Below are 16,201 nucleotides of genomic sequence, written 5' to 3'. Positions count from 1 at the left end.
AACAGTAGTTTTTGTTTTCCTGGAATAAATACTCAAGAGTATGATTGCTGAGTGCATGGCTAGTTTTACAATAAGTGCCAAACTATTTTTCTAAATGAAACATCATAATTTTTACATTATTCGGACATAATGCTGATTAGTTTCCTAGGACTTCTGTAACAAATTACCACAAACTGGGTGGTTTAAAACATTTATTCTCTCACAGTTCTGGACACCAGAAATTCTAAATCAAGGTGTTGCAAAGTTTTGCTCCTTCTGGAGGCTTGGAGGGAGAATCTTTTCCGTCCTTTTCTCCTAGCTTCTCGTGATTGCCCGTGATCCTTGGCATTCCTTAGCGTGAGCTCTGTGGGTTGTCTCTCTTGTTACCATTCTTCCTGTGTGTGTCTGTCCAAATTTCTGTCTTTTAAAGACACCCTAATCCAGTATGACCACATCTTAACTTGAGTGTATTTGTAATGATCCTATAGCCTGTTTCCAAATAAGGTCACCTTCACAGGTTCTAGGAGTTAGGACTTGGACATATCTTTTCAGGGGACATAATTCAGCCTTTAATACTAATCTTTGTACTCTTCCATTCTAGTACATTCAGCAAATATTAGTACCCATTATGTGCAAGTCTTTTTCTTTTTTGTATGTTTATTTGAGAAAGAGAGAGAGAGGATTCAAAGCAGGTGCTGTGCTGACAGCAGAGAGCCTGATGTGGGGCTCGAACTCAAGAAACAGATCATGAACTGAACTGAAGATGCTTAACCGACTGAGCTACCCAGGTGCTCTGCATTATGTGCAAGGCTTCTATCATGAGTTAGAAAAATTGCCATTTAGATTTGAAAACCTCTTACTTATCCCTTTTCTTGGTGTAGTTTTCTTGAGTCTTTATATGTTAATATTTTTTTATTTTAGCTTGTAAACTTTTAATTTTTATTTTCATTATCAGTAATCATATTGAAAATTATAGTTTGAGTTTAGAAGCCACATAGCCTGGCTTTGATTTCCAGTTTGCCCCTTACAACTTTGTGGGCAAGTTACGTATCTCTTCCTGTTTTCAGTTTCCTCATCTGTAAATAAAGTAATAAAATTAGTGCATAGAAAGCATGTAGAATAGTGTTTGGCACGGAGGAAGGACTTCATTTAAATCTCACAAGAATTCTATGAGATAGATACTGTTAATATGCTTACTTCAGGGATTGGGATTATTATGAAAAATAAATATGTGTATGTAATATATGTATGTACGTATGTGTATGCAAACAGATTCACACACAAATATGTTATCCACACAGACATATCACATACACACATGTACATATATATGGGGTTCTGGGCAATTAAGTCCTATAGTACAGTTTCTCAGTTTCTCTGGCTAAACTATTCCTGTGTTTAGAAAACTCATATTTTCTTGCTTATCACCACTTTTCATCCATTTGTTATTTTGGACCTGTAGACACACAACACGGTTCTAATTCTAACTCACTGAGCAGCTGTATTAATAAGCTCTAAATGTTTGTGTTTGACAATACATGTCCTCTGAAGGAATTAAGATCACTGCAGAAGGTATGTGGGAAGAGTAGTAGGCCCAGGTGGGGCAGATTGTAGAAATTGCTATCAAAAATACACTTCTATAAGTAAGAGCTCATCTGATGGGTAGACCTATCTCTCATCTGCATTTGAACTAAGGAATCTGGAGACATCAGTGGAGTACATTATGGTAGCTAATATTTTAGAAACACACGGTTTTGTCAGTTTTGTTGTATATGAAATATAAATGTTTTTGCCATTTTTTTGCTCTCTAATAATGGAGTCAAATTATGTATTCCTGTGTCCTTTATGCACATCCAATAATAGGTACTCAATAAAAGCAATAGCAATGAAAGTGAGAAAAATCACAGTTTAAGAAGTATGGATTATTTCTCTTGCCATTCTTCCCAGAGAGTATATACTTCAGAATGAAGTGGAAGATGTATGAATTAACTCTTCTTTTACTTGGCTCAGTTCAGGTGTGCATTTCTTTTCAAAAAAAAAATTTTTTTTTAACATTTATTCATTTTTTGAGAGTGAGAGAGACAGAGCATGAGCAGGGGATGGGCAGAGAGAGAGGGAGACACAGAATTAGAAGCAGGCTCCAGGCTCTGAGCTGTCAGCACAGAGCCCGACGCGGGGCTCAGACCCACGGATCTCAAGATCATGACCTGAGCTGAAGCCACCTAGGCACTCCTCAGGTGTGCATTTCTTAGTGAGACTATCTTAGTAGTCTGAATGTGATTCTAGTTGTTAATTATTTTTTAAACCAGTTGGTCCCTGATCATAAGCCAACTTAGTGCTGAACAGAAGAAATAATGATTTTTGTTCCAATGCAGGAAGAAAAACTGCTGAGAGATGGGATTAAGTCTTCAGTGAATTGCACAGTTATGGCCATGAGCCCTGTTCTTCATTGATTATTTAAGGGATTTACAAGAGAATTTTGACTGTACACACTTTTTGCCTTATCTAGTACTCACTTTAGCATTTAACTGCCTAGCATGTGATGTTGTGATAGCTTCTTGGAATGCTGGGTTGATGTGTGCCTGCAGCTTGAGTGGGGTACCTTTTAGATGGAGGCCTTTCCTGTTTTATCATCTTGTCTAGTAAATCATAGGTGGAGTGGGAGATGCAGAAAATGATATCCACGTTGGTTTTTTTTTTAGGTAGACTTTTATGATGTTGAAATGGAGTAGGTTTTGTTTATGTTCTTGTTCCATCGTTAGTTTGGGGGTTAATTTATTTCATTTAGTGCCTGCTAAGTTCTAGTGCCTTGAATAAGACTTAAGTGAGTGATGCTTTTGTTGTCAGTAGTTCGTTGGCAGAACTAAAATCTCCCTCAATATAGATGGATGAAGCTGGAGTATTGCCATTTAGTCAGTTTGTTTTGGAACAAATTCAGTTACTAGTAAATCTGCCCTTTTTCTTTTCTTTTCTTTTCTTTTTTTTTAAGGTTAAAATGGGCTTGTTAGTGGACCTAACAAACACTTCAAGGTTCTATGACAGAAATGACATAGAAAAAGAAGGAATCAAATATATAAAACTTCAGTGTAAAGGGTAAGTCATGTATTAAATTTGTATAATATTGAAACCTTTTGCTGAAATTTCAATTTCTTCTTTTTCAAAAAAAAAAAAAAATGTTTCCATATTACTAGACATGGTGAGTGCCCTACAACTGAGAATACCGAGACATTTATTCGTCTGTGTGAGCGGTTTAATGAAAGAAACCCACCTGAACTTATAGGTATGTTTGGCTTTACCACTGTTTGAATATTTTATTTTGTGATTGAGTTTCCATTTTCTTTTTTGCAGGTGAGGTGATATGGAAGTTTTTTTGTTTTCTTTTTTAAGTAATTGCTAGCAAGTATTTATTAAAGTAATAGATTAACTTTTGTAAACTATGGAATACATTTTTGTAATTTTTATATTTTTCAAGATAAAACCCTAAGTGCCCCTCTTCGGGTATACTATTGGGAAAGTTTCCCTTAAACACTACATAGTTGCTTTTTATAAGATTGCATTTTATACTGTGTATTGTGAAACTTTCTTTTCCCATTCAGTATTGTATTTCTGAGACTAATCCATGATGATGTATGTAACTGCGGTTCATTTTTGCTGCCGTATAACATGCCATCACGAATACACTACCATTTATCCATTCTGTTGATGGACAGTCATTTCAGCAGATATTTATTGTTTGCTACTCTTTGCAAGATGTAGGCTCTTGGAACATATTAGTGAAGAAAACAAAGTCTCTGCTCGTCTGGAGCTTATATTTTAGTGTGAGGGGGTGGAAAAGGGGAGGGGAGGTGGAAGGCAGGCAATAAACAAATGTATTAAATAAGAAAAAAAAAAGACAGTTACTTAAAATGACATTTGGTTTATTTTCAGTTTTTCTCCCCCCCTGTTTTAAACAGTCCTACTAGGAATGGCTTCTAGAATTTTTAAGGTTTGATTTTTAGCTTTGAATCTTTGTTCTTTCTGGTATTTATATTGTCATATGGTCTGAATTGATCTAATTTAAATATTTTCTATATAACCAATTCTTTGTTTTAGCACAGCTTATTGAATAATTTTTTCTCCTGATATCTAAATGCTGTAAATTAACTTTGTATATGTTCTATTGGAAAATTTTTCCAATTCATTTGCCTTTTAATTTTCAAGTAATATTTTAAAACTTTTTTGTTAATATATTTTCTTTTGCGATTTCTCCTTTTTGAAGTCGTAAGCAGCTAGTATTTTCTCTATTCAGGTTATTAACTGAAAAACTACTAGGACTGGTAAGAAAGTTGGACACAGATAAATAAGATAATATATTTGGACACAGATAAATAAGAAAGCATCAACTTTCTTGCAAATAAACAGCAAATAGGAAGTAAAATTAGAGGGGCATCCAGGTGGCTCAGTTGGTGAAGGATCTGACGTTGGCTCAGGTCATGATCTCATGGTTCATGAATTCAAGCCCTGCATTGGGCTCTGTCCTCTCAGCGTGGAGCCTGCTTCGCTCCTCTGTCTCCATCTCTCTCCCTGCCCCTCCCTTGCTTGTGTGTTCTCTTTCTCTCTCAGAAATAAACATTTTTAAAAATAAAATTAGAGAATGGTCTTATTAGTAATAGTGGTTAACGTTTATTGAAGATTTATTTTCTGCTGGTCACCCTGTAAACCATTTTACATACATTATTCATTTTCTTTTCACAGTAATCCTATTGAGTAGACATTATTGTCACCTCCATTTTATGATGAGAAACAGGCTTGGAAAGATTAAGTGACTTGCTCAAGGTCATTCACACAGCTAGTAATGGTTACAGCTTAGATCATATCCTAAGCAATCTGAGTTGTAAGTTCACACTCTAAACCACTTCTCTTTTCTGTAATGGAAGTATGAGATAACAAAGAATAAAGTTATTAAGAAGTGTAGGAGGTCTTTATGAAGGAAATATACCTGGATATTAAAAGACCTGAAGAAATAGACATTTGTCTCCACTAATTCCAATTTTTAATGTAATTCTAATCCCAGAGAGACTTTGGAAGAATTACTATGAATTTTTTCTGTTTGTAAAATTTACTGTTGCCATGGAAGACAACATACATTGAGCACGGAGAAAACTTGTTTGGCAAATCAAACAGGCAATATTATGAGCAAGAAAATTTTGAGAAACAAAAGTAATGAGGGGATTGTCCTTACCAGTTATTAAAGCATAGGGTAAAGCAGTGGAAACTACAGAAGTTCCCTGGTGGTAGAGGAGATGTTTTTTAAATCATAGGGGGAAGGTGTGATTATTCAACAAATGGTGTTGAGAAAATTAGCCCAGTATATAATAACATATATTTTAGATGAATTAAATACTTTTAAAAGGACTTGTAAGAAGATAGGAGAAAATACAGGTCAGCATTTATTTATTTCCAGAGTAAGGTAGGATATTCCAAGTATATCATCAAAGGGAGAATCCATAAATATTTTTTTAGGAGTGTGCGTGGACTGTTTGCATCAGAATTACCTGAGGATGTTTATTAGAAATGTTTGTTTAAAAAATAGTTTTAGGGCCTCATCCTGGACCTACATAATCAAAAACTCTGGGGCTGAAGCCTAGGAATCCAGTTGTTCTTTTTTTTTTTTTTTTTTTTTTTTTTTTTTTTTTTATTATTATTATTATTGAGAGAGAGAGAAAGAATGAGCGAGGGAGGGGCAGAGCGAGAGAGGGACACAGAATCTGAAGCAGGCTCCAGGCTCTAAGCTGTCAGTACAGTCTGAGTCAAACCTATAAGCCATGAGATCATGACCTGAGCCAAAATTGGACACTCAACCAACTGAGCCATCCAGGTGCCCCCTAGGTGATTTTTTTTAATGCACACTTAAATTTGAGAGCTGCTGTCAAGAATTAAAGTGTGTCATTTATTAGTAATAATAGTAACTGCTGCTATAAATGAATGTTTATTCTTTGCCTGGCAGACGTGATGGGAAACTTTAAATGAATGAATGAAGTGAATGAATGTAATCCTTATAACAACTATGTAGTATGTGGTGGTATCCCCATTTTACAGATAAGGAAACTAATAAGTCTCAGTGAAATTAAGTAGCTTGCCCATGGTCACACATCTAGTAAATATTTAAGCCAGGTTTTTAATCCAGTTTTTGATTTCAAAGTTCAAATCTCTAGTTAGTTGCTACCCTGTTTTCTAGATTAACTCATGAAAATGAAAAAGAATTTCTGTACTACCAAACAGAATGGAAACAGAGCAAAAAGATTATTTGATAAGTTTGGAAAAATATTTCAAGCATATGACAGATAAAAAATATGTACAAAGAGATTTTATAATCCAATGGGCAAAAGAGTCATTCTTCAATGGAAAAATATGGAAAACAATGAAAATGCAACTTACAAAAAATGAAATATAAATAGCCAAGAAACATGAAAAAAATTTTTTATTTGTTAACAAAAGCTACAAAACAAAATATATGTTGTTACCGTCTGCTGTTACATTGGCAAAGATTTAAAAAATTTTAATGTCAAGGATTGGATACATTGGATGCACTTATACATGGTTAATTAGAGTGTTAATTGATACTGCTTCTCTGTAGAGACAATTTGGTGGGATTTCTCAAGATCTTTAAAAGCGTTTAGATACTTTTGACTCATCAAGACTACATCTAAGAATTCATTTTAAGGAAGTAGAGATGGACATAAAAATTTATGTGAAAGGAATTTCATCACAGCTTTGTTTTTTTTCTTAACTAAAAAAATTTTTTTTATTAATGTTTGTTTATTTTTGAGAGATAGAGGGACAGCATGAGTTGGGGTGAAGCAGAGAGACAGGGAGACACAAAAACCGAAGCAGGCTCCAGGCTCTGGACTGTCAGCCCAGAGCCCCATGCAGGGCTCCTCACGAACTGTGAGATCATGACCTGAGCCGAAGTTGGACTTTTAAATGACTGAACCACCCAGGTGCCCCTTTAATTTTTAAAAAATGTTTTTTTTTTATTTTTGAGAGAGCGTAAACGGGAGGGGCAGAGAGAGGGGGGACAGAGAATCTGAAGCAGGCTCTGCACTGACAGCAGCGAGCCTGATGTGGGGCTTGAGCTCCCGAACTGTGAGATCGTGACCTGAGCTGAAGTTGAATGCCCAACTGACTGAGCCACAGGTTCCTCCATCACAGCTTCATTTGTAATAAAAACTGAGAACAGCTTACATATCTGATAAACGCAGGCATTTATGTCATACACTATGGAACTGTTAACAGGAGAACAATAACATGGAAATATATGACATACAGTACTGTGATATGTGTGTATATATTTACACATTGACAAAAATATATGTAATGAGTACACATATATACACCTATATTTAGGTGCACAACCAGAAGATATAGCCTGAAAGAGTATTGAGGCTTTTATCTGAGTGACAACTGTTTCTGCATTTGAGAGAGGGTAAATGCTAACTGTACTTAAAGAATTCAAAGGAGGGCAATGTGTTAACATCTGGAAACAGATGTCATAGTTCCAGAAAGATTAACTCTCTCAGGTTTAGGAAAACAAGTTGAACCTTGTAATAAATTATCCATTAGTATTGTTGAGATAATTTTTATATAGTTGATATATTTAAATCAGTTGCAGTCAATATTCTTTTTTGTTTAATGTTTTATTTTAGAGAGCGAGAGTGAGCATGAGTGGGGGAGGGGCAGAGAGAGAAAGAGGGAGGGAAGGAGGAAAGGAGGGAGGGAGGGAGGGAGGGAGGGAGACCGAGGATCTGAAGTGGGCTGTACTCTGACAGCAGAGAGCCCGATGTGAGGCTCAAATTAACGAACTGGAAGATGATGATCTGAGCCGAAGTCAGATGCTCAGCCAACTGAACTACATTATTCTTAATGTCTGCATTGCTCCATCCTAGGGCAATGGGAGCCCTTTCAAGTTGGTTTCTGTATTCTTTTGTTATCATCCATTAGTCTTTGATGGTTTCCTTGTTTTCTGGCACATGATATTTTCCAGACCTGGAATCAGTTATTTTTCCAAGGAGATTGGTTCCTTTTAGTGGTTCCTATTTAGAACATAGTATTTAGAGATATACTTGGTGTTAGAGACCATTCCATAATTAAACACATTAACATTTCGGCAGTTAAATGTATGAATATTCTATTGATGCTAAGTGGGAAAAATAGACTATAAGTAATGTCACATCAGTTCAGGTCAGGTTTTGTCTCCAAAATGATTTACCAAAAACCTTAATTTTTTTTAGAGCTTTTTAATGAAATTAAAGTTACAAATAAGGGATTATGGAACTATAATGCATTTGTTTGCGTGTACATATTTGTTTGCATGTACAGAAATAATTCTGACAGTAAGAATTTTGTGGACTGGAGAAATCTAAATCTGTTTTGTGTTAAAAGGGAAACAGCTGATTTCTTAAATGGTTGATTATGTATAATAGATACATAATTAATGCCTGTAATTAGGTATTTCCAGTTATAAATATTGTAACAGATTTGTGAATGTGTATTTTCATGAGTAGAATACATTTATTTTGGCCAAAAACTTTTGGTTTAATAAAGATATTTAAGGGGTGTCTGGGTGGCTCAGTTGGTTAAGCATCCGACTTCGGCTCAGGTCATGATCTCGCGGTCCGTCAGTTCGAGCCCCGCGTCGCGCTCTGTGCTGACAGCTCGGAGCCTGGAGCCTGTTTCAGATTCTGTGTCTCCCTCTCTCTGACCCTCCCCCGTTCATGCTCTGTCTCTCTCTGTCTCAAAAATAAAACGTTAAAAAAAAAAAAAGATATTTAAGATGGTACATAGTAAGTTCTCAATAACTGTTTGTTTCCTTTTCCTCTTTGTTTCTCACTTAGATCAGGGTGTTTCAACCTCAGTGCTACTTGCATTTTGGAGTGGATAATTCTTTATTTTGGGAGGCTCTCTTGTGCTTTGTAGTAGGTTTAACAGCATCCCTGGCCTCTACCCACTGGATGCTAGTGACACCCTACCAGTTGTGACCATTAAAATGTCTCCTGACATTGCCAGATGTCCTCTGGGAAGAAGCACTGATTTAGATTGATCAGATAAGTTTTTTGATCTTAAAAATTAATTTATCTGACTAGTGAGATAGAGAGGTAATTGTGTATATTGAAGTCAGGCTTTATTTAAAAAGGTAGGTTGCCACTTGCCCTTTATAAGTCACCCCTTTCCTAATTTGTATTTATTTATCCAGGATGTATGTTTCTATTGTTACAGCTCATCTTTCTCTCCTTTTGCTGGGGAGATTGTTTCTTGATTTGATTTTTAAAGAACTGTGGTTTTCCCGTAATACATATGTTAGTGTTAATATTTTTTGACATGTCATATAAATTTATTTCATTGTATTAGCTTACTTGGAAAATGAAAACAAATTTGAATAAGTTGACTTGAAATCGTTAATAGTGAACCAATCTTAAGATATGAACTCTGCTTTACTTGCCACTAGGTGGACCCATTCTCATAATGAACTGAGGAAAACTGAAAAAAAAAATTTTTTTTTTTTAACACTGAAGATCTATCATTCTAAACTTGTAGTATACTACTTAATTAATGGAATTTTTTTTAATATCAAATATATAATCTTCCAAATTTTTCTGTAGAGATTTGCTTTGGTGAAGGTTTTTGTAATATTATCTTACTTTAAAACTCAAGTCATTTTGGGGCAAGTCATTTGGGTGGCTCAGTTGGTTAAGCATCTGACTTTGACTTGGGTCATGATCTCTCAGTTCTTGAGTTTGAGCCCCACATCAGGCTCTGTGCTGACAGCTCAGAGCCTGGAGCTGGCTTCGGATTCTGTCTCTCTCTCTTTCTTTGCTGCTCCCCACTTGCACTCTGTCTCTCTCTCTCTCTGTCTTCAAAAATGAATAAACATGAAAAAAAAGAAGTTGTCAAACTTAAAAAAAAATAAAAACTCAAGTCATTTATTAATGTTTTGAAGTATAATAAGACTAAAACTTTATGTGTTTGCATAACAAAGAATCTTGAATATTAAAAGCCATGGTACTTTTTAAAATTATATTTCATGACTTAATCATGTCATTGCCAATTTTCCTTTCATTTTCTATTCATAAAAATATTTTATGTTGCTAGAGTAAAAATTAGATGCAAAAACAGTGGTTTAGGTGAGAAACAGATTTAAAGTTAGAATATTTTTTGCTTACTTTGGTTTAAAATATGAAGTAGAAAATGTACATGTTAGGTTAGGTTCATGTTGGGCAGAAAAGTCTGTACAGCTAACTTTGTGTAACTTTTGAAACCCCCCCCTTTTTTTTTTTTTAACGTTTATTTATTTTTGAGACAGAGACAGAGCATGAACGGGGGAGGGACAGAGAGAGAGGGAGACACAGAATCCGAAGCAGGCTCCAGGCTCTGAGCCATCAGCCCAGAGCCCGACGCGGGGCTCGAACTCACGGACCGCGAGATCATGACCTGAGTTGAAGTCGGATGCTTAACCGACTGAGCCACCCAGGCACCCCATTGAAATCCCTTTTCTTAAAAAGCAATGGAGATGATGGACTTTGTAGAGTTTCATGATTACAGTCATTTATTTCTAAGGGCTGTCTTTTTCTGTTCAAGGTTGATCTCTGTTTTTAATCCCTTTTCTTCAGAAACTTCATTTCAGTTGTATCTTTGTTATCTATTATTGTCAACCTCTGTGATTTAAGCAGGTCCTTCTTAGCCTGTAAACATATCTAAGTCTCTAATGTTAAATGATACCTCATCCCCTCAAGAAAACCCTTCCCCTTCCACTTCCCAGCTGATTTTTTGAAAGATTGATTTGAATCCATATTTTCCCATTCATGCCATTGCAATGTGGAATCCCCCCAATGCACTCTTAGTCAAATAGTGATTATTAGTTCTTATCATTATGTGGCATTTACACAGTTGGACACATGTCTTGAAACTTCCTCTTTTTTTGTTGAACATGACCCCATGTTCTTTTTGTTTTCTTGACCCTGTGATGGTTTATTCTTAGTCTTTTTTTTTTTTTAAAGTAGATTTCCCCCCTTACTTATTCTTGAAAGGTTGGTTTTCCTCAGATCTCATTAATTTTCTTCTCTTATTTTACATACCCATTCTTAGTGATCTTATCTATACCATAGACCCCTTCCGTAGTTGACTATTGATTATCGATTATTGGTTTATTGATTATTCTTTAATCTGTAATTCTAGCCACACCTCTCTGCGAAGCTCTTTGCCATCATTTCCAAATACTTGTAGGTCCCAAAAGGACCTTAAACTCCTCACCACCAGCTGTACTCATTGCCTTGTTCTAACCTAGTCACTGGTACCACTGCCCAATTAGTCACCCACGTCACAAACCAGAGACTCCTTTTACATCTTTTCTCTGTGTTGATTGTCATTCACCCCTCAGATTGGAGGTTCTGCCGTTTTTTTTTTAAAGCTCTTATTTTTTATTAAAATTTTTTTTAATGTTTATTCATCTTTGAGAGACAGAGAGAGAGACAGAGCATGAGTGGGGAAAGGGTAGAGAGAAGGAGGCACAGAATCCAAAGCAGGCTCCAGACTCTGAGCTGTCAGCACAGAGCCCAGTGCGGGGCTTGAACTCATGAACTGTGAGATCATGACCTGAGCTGAAGTCAGACACTCAGCTGACTGAGCCATCCAGGTGCCCCTGGAGGTTCTGCTTTAAATGTCTCTTCAGTCTACCTTCTCTCATTATCCCCATCACTATGACCCTTGTTGTTTAGACCCTTATCTCTCACATAAATTACTGAGATGGCTTCTTTAGTGTTGTTCTTGCTTTCATTGTTGCCCTTCTGTTGAGCTGCCATTGGAGAGTGTTTTCTAAAACATGATAATTTTATTGCCATGCTTAAAAAATTTTAGTATCTCTCCATCTCTCCATTGCCCTTATAATCTCTAGTATGGTACACAAGTTTCTTCAGAATGTTGACCCTTTCATTGTCTCCAACTGCATTTGGTATTACTTTCTTATTTTCCATGTTTTAGCCATTCTGATTCATTTATAGTTAGCCATATGTAGTGTTTTGATTCATATATATTTTTATTTGCATGGATTGCTCCTGTCTGCAGTTCCTTTGTATCCTTGTTAGTTGAGTGTTGTTCATTGGCTGAAGTTTTTATTTTAAATTTTAATGATTATTTACTATGAATGTAGAAATAGGTGATTTGGTTTAGTTGGTGGTAACTCTAAGATACAGGTTTTTAATTTTTTTTTTAAGTAGCAAAAACCTTCTTTTGGAAAGAACTCTTACCCTGTTACAGAAATGACATGAAAATGATACTTTCTTGGTATACCTTTAGAAACGTATTAAAGTTACATTTTAGATAGAGTCAATTGCTGAAAACAAGGCCACACTGATGAACATTAATATTTAGAATATGTAATTAATGCCAATTGCAGACTTATATCAGCATCTCACTTCAACATCTAGTTTTAAAAACAGTCAACATTATTGAGGTTTTTAATAAACTGCATGTACAATTTAGTGGTGTAGATACCCATGAACCTACAGCCAAGGTTCAGCACATTTGTGTCCGTCCTCTCTACAACTCTTAGTTGTAGATTAGACAATTTCTTTCTATTTTCTATAATTATAGGTTGTATTTTTTAGAATTTGTTTTAGTTGAAATATATTTGACATATGACATTGTGTAAATTTAAGGTTTGTAATGTGTTAATTTGATGTATTTATACATTGTAATGTGATTGCCATTGTAACAATAACTAACACCTCTATCACATTATGTAATTATTTTTTCTTTTTAGTGGTTGGAATAATTTAAATTGTAGTTTCTTTGCAAGTTTGATGGTCATAATATGGTATTGTCTGTATTCACTATACTGTGCATTAGATCTCCAGGTCTTATTTGCTACTCATTGCAAGTTTGTATCCTTAAATAACCCTGTCCTGTATCACCCCCCTCACCCCCCATTTTCTGGTAACCACCGTTTTACTCTCTATTTTTATAAGTCTGGCTTTTTTAGATTTCACATATAAGTAATATTGTACGATACTTGTCTTTTACTGTCTGACTTACCTCACTTGTTAGCGCAATATACTCAAGTCCATCTCTGTTGTTGGAAATGGAAATATTTCATTCACACCCACCCACACACCCCACATCTTCTTTATTCATACATTCATCTGTTGATGGGCACTTATATCGTTCCATATCTTGGCTATTGTGAATAATGATGCAATAAACATAGAAGTGCGTATATCTCTTCAATATCCTATTTTCATTTTCTTTAGGTATATGCCCAGAAGTGGAATTGCTGGATCATATGGTAGATCTATGTTTAATTTCTTGGAGAACCTCCATAATGTTTTCCGTAGTGTTTGAACCAATGTATATTCCCACCAACAGTGTGTGAGGGTTCCCCCTTTCCTCACATCCTTGCCAATACTTACTCTTGTTTTCTTGATAGCCATTTAAAAGGTGTGAGGTGATAACATCATTGTGGTTTTGATTTGCATTTCCCTGATGATTATCGATGTTAAGCATCTTTTCATATACCTCTTGGCCGTTTGAATGTCTGTAGAAAAATGTCTATTCAGATCCTATGCCCATTTTTTAATTGGCTTGTTTTTTTGTTAATGAGTTATATGAGTTCTTTATATATTTTAGATATTAGTCTGTTATCTGATGTATGGTTTGCAAAATTTCTTTCCCATTCTGTAGGTTGCCTTTTCATTTTATTGTTTCTTTCTTTTGTGCAGAAACTTTGAAGTTTGATGAAGTTCCATTTGCTTTGGTTATTTGTGGTTTTCGTGTCATATCCAAAAAATCATTGGCAAGACCAATGTTGAGTAGTTTCTTCCCTACGTTTTCTTCTATGAGTTTTATGGCGTTGGGTCTGATGTTTAAGTCTTTGATCCATTTGGAGTTAATTTTTGTGACTGGTGTAAGATAGGGGTCTGGTTTTATTTTCTGCATGAACACCATTTGTTGAATAGACTGTCATTTCCCTATTGAGTGTTCTGGCTTCCCTTGTCGAATATTAGTTGACCGTATATGCCGAAGTTGAATTCTAGGTTACCTATTATGTTCTGTTGGCTTATATGTCTCTTTTTATGCCAGTACATACTGTTTTTATCACTGCTGTTTTGTAGTATAGTTTGAAATCAGGAAGTGCAATACCTCCAGTTTTGTTATTTTTCTTCAGGGTTGCTTTGGCCATAATTATTCCATACAATATTCTGTATTTATAATTCCATACCAATTGTTGAATATTTTAGAATTTTATGTAAATGAAATTTGTATACATACTTTTTTGTTTTCTGCTGCTCTCACACAGCATAAAGGTTTTGAAATCATCCTCATTGCATTTATTACTAATTCATTTTTATGGCTGAGTAGTAGTTATTGCATGGACATACTACATGTTTACCCTTTCACCTGATAATTGACATTTGGGATGTTTACAGTTTTTGGCCCATTATAAATAAAGTTGCTGTGGACATTCATCTTTATATGTGTCTTTGCACATAGATTTTTATTTTACTTTGGTAAATAACCAGGAATAGAATGTTTTGGTCATTTGATTTAGGTGTATGTTTAACTTTTTAAGAAACTGCTAAACTGTTCTCTAAAGTGATTAACTGTTCTCTTAAGTGATCTCTAAAGGATGTAAAGGATTTTACATTCCTACCAGCAGTGCATGAGAGTTTTAGTTACTGTACATCCTCACTTACATTTGATATGGTCAGTCTTTTCAATTACATTGTGGTTTTAGTTTGCATTTTCATGAAAATTAATTTCTTGTACTTCTTGACCATTTACACATATCATTTTGTAAAACATCTATTTAAATCTCTTGCCCAGTTTAAAAAATATTAGGGTGCTTGTGTTATTGAATTGTAAGAGTTCTTCACATATTTTGGATATAAGTCCTTTATCAAATATATGTAACTTGAATATATTCTGTGGCTGGTGTTTTTATTTTTTTAATGACATCTTTTAAAGAGCAAACATTTGCCATCATGAAGTAGTCCAATTTGTCAATATTTCCTTTTATTTCATGTTTTGTCTAAGAAGTCTTTTCTTACATTAAAGTTGCAAAGGTTTTCTCCCATATTTTCTTCTAGAAGTTTTGTAATTCTAACTTTTAGTTTATTTCTGTATTTGATTTTGGTTACCCTCTATCAGGATGCTTTATATACAAAGAGAAGAGTAGTTTGTTAAGAAGGTATAGTCTTAAATGTCAGGATATCCTTCCATTAAACAGAGATAACAGGACAGGCTTCATTTTTGAGGTTTGCAAGAAAAGTGAGTTAATCTGGAAGTAATGTTATGTTAGTAGTGTCCACCAAGCTGTTTTAATTGCCTTTTCAAAATAGTTAAAATAATTTAAAAATGCAGTCAGGGGGCACCTTGGTGGCTAAGTTGGTTAAGTGTCCAACTTTTGATTTCGGCTTACGATCTTGCGGCTTCATGGGTTCAAGTCCTGCATCCGGCTGTGTGCTGGCAGCGTGGAGCCTGCTTGGGATGTTCTCTCTCCCTCTCTCTCCCTCTCTCTCCCTTTCTCTCTCTTTCTCTCTCTTTCTCTCTCTTTCTCTCTCCCCTCTCCTCTTCCCCCCTTTCTCTCTGCTGCTCCCCGACTGGTGCTCTGTCTGTCTCTCTCAAAGTAAATAAATAAACTTAAAAAAAAATGCAGTCATTTTTGGAATTTATGAAACTCATTTGCAGCTTTTTGGAATGTAGAGGTAGGATCACACTGATCTTGAAAATATCCTGAAAAATAAATTCCTTTTTCTCAGGTTTTTCTGAAAATTTATTTTCAATCTTGTAAGGTAATGTAAAGATGCTATCGTTTGGTTTCTAAGAGAACTTCAAAGTAGTTTTATTTTTATAATACTTACTATCCATTAGTCAAATGTTTTCTATATCCAGTGAAGTATCCTGTGTGTGTGTGTGTGTGTGTGTGTGTGTGTGTGTGCGCGCACGTCCATCCTTTAGAGTTGTGTGTTTGATAAAAATACCTTCTTGGGCGCCTGGGTGGCTCAGTCAGTTGAATGTTTGGCCCTTGATTTAGGCTCAGGTCATGATCCCAGGGTCACGGGATTGAGCCACACGTGGGGCTCTGCACTGAGTGTGGAATCTGCTTAGGATTTTCTCCCTCTCCCTCTCCCTCTCCCTCTCTCCCTCTCTCCCTCTCTCCCTCTCTCCCTCTCTCCCTCTCTCCCTCTCTCCC

General features: G+C 35.5%; 1 protein-coding gene across 1 annotated transcript in view; it reads left to right on the top strand.

Moving 5' to 3' along the window:
• The window catches only part of RNGTT (RNA guanylyltransferase and 5'-phosphatase), a 305,912-nt gene that overhangs the window by 12,250 nt on the left and 277,461 nt on the right, over positions 1 to 16,201 (top strand). Inside the window, exons 3-4 of the mRNA XM_049652908.1 lie at positions 2,969 to 3,072; positions 3,171 to 3,259. Coding sequence (XP_049508865.1) covers positions 2,969 to 3,072; positions 3,171 to 3,259 — 193 coding nt within the window. The remainder of the gene's footprint in view (positions 1 to 2,968; positions 3,073 to 3,170; positions 3,260 to 16,201) is intronic.

This window comes from Panthera uncia (assembly GCF_023721935.1).
Source record: "Panthera uncia isolate 11264 chromosome B2 unlocalized genomic scaffold, Puncia_PCG_1.0 HiC_scaffold_24, whole genome shotgun sequence".
NCBI classification, from domain to species: Eukaryota; Metazoa; Chordata; class Mammalia; order Carnivora; family Felidae; genus Panthera; species Panthera uncia.
Note: the sequence above shows the minus strand (reverse complement) of the source record. Positions and strands in the feature narration are given on the sequence as shown.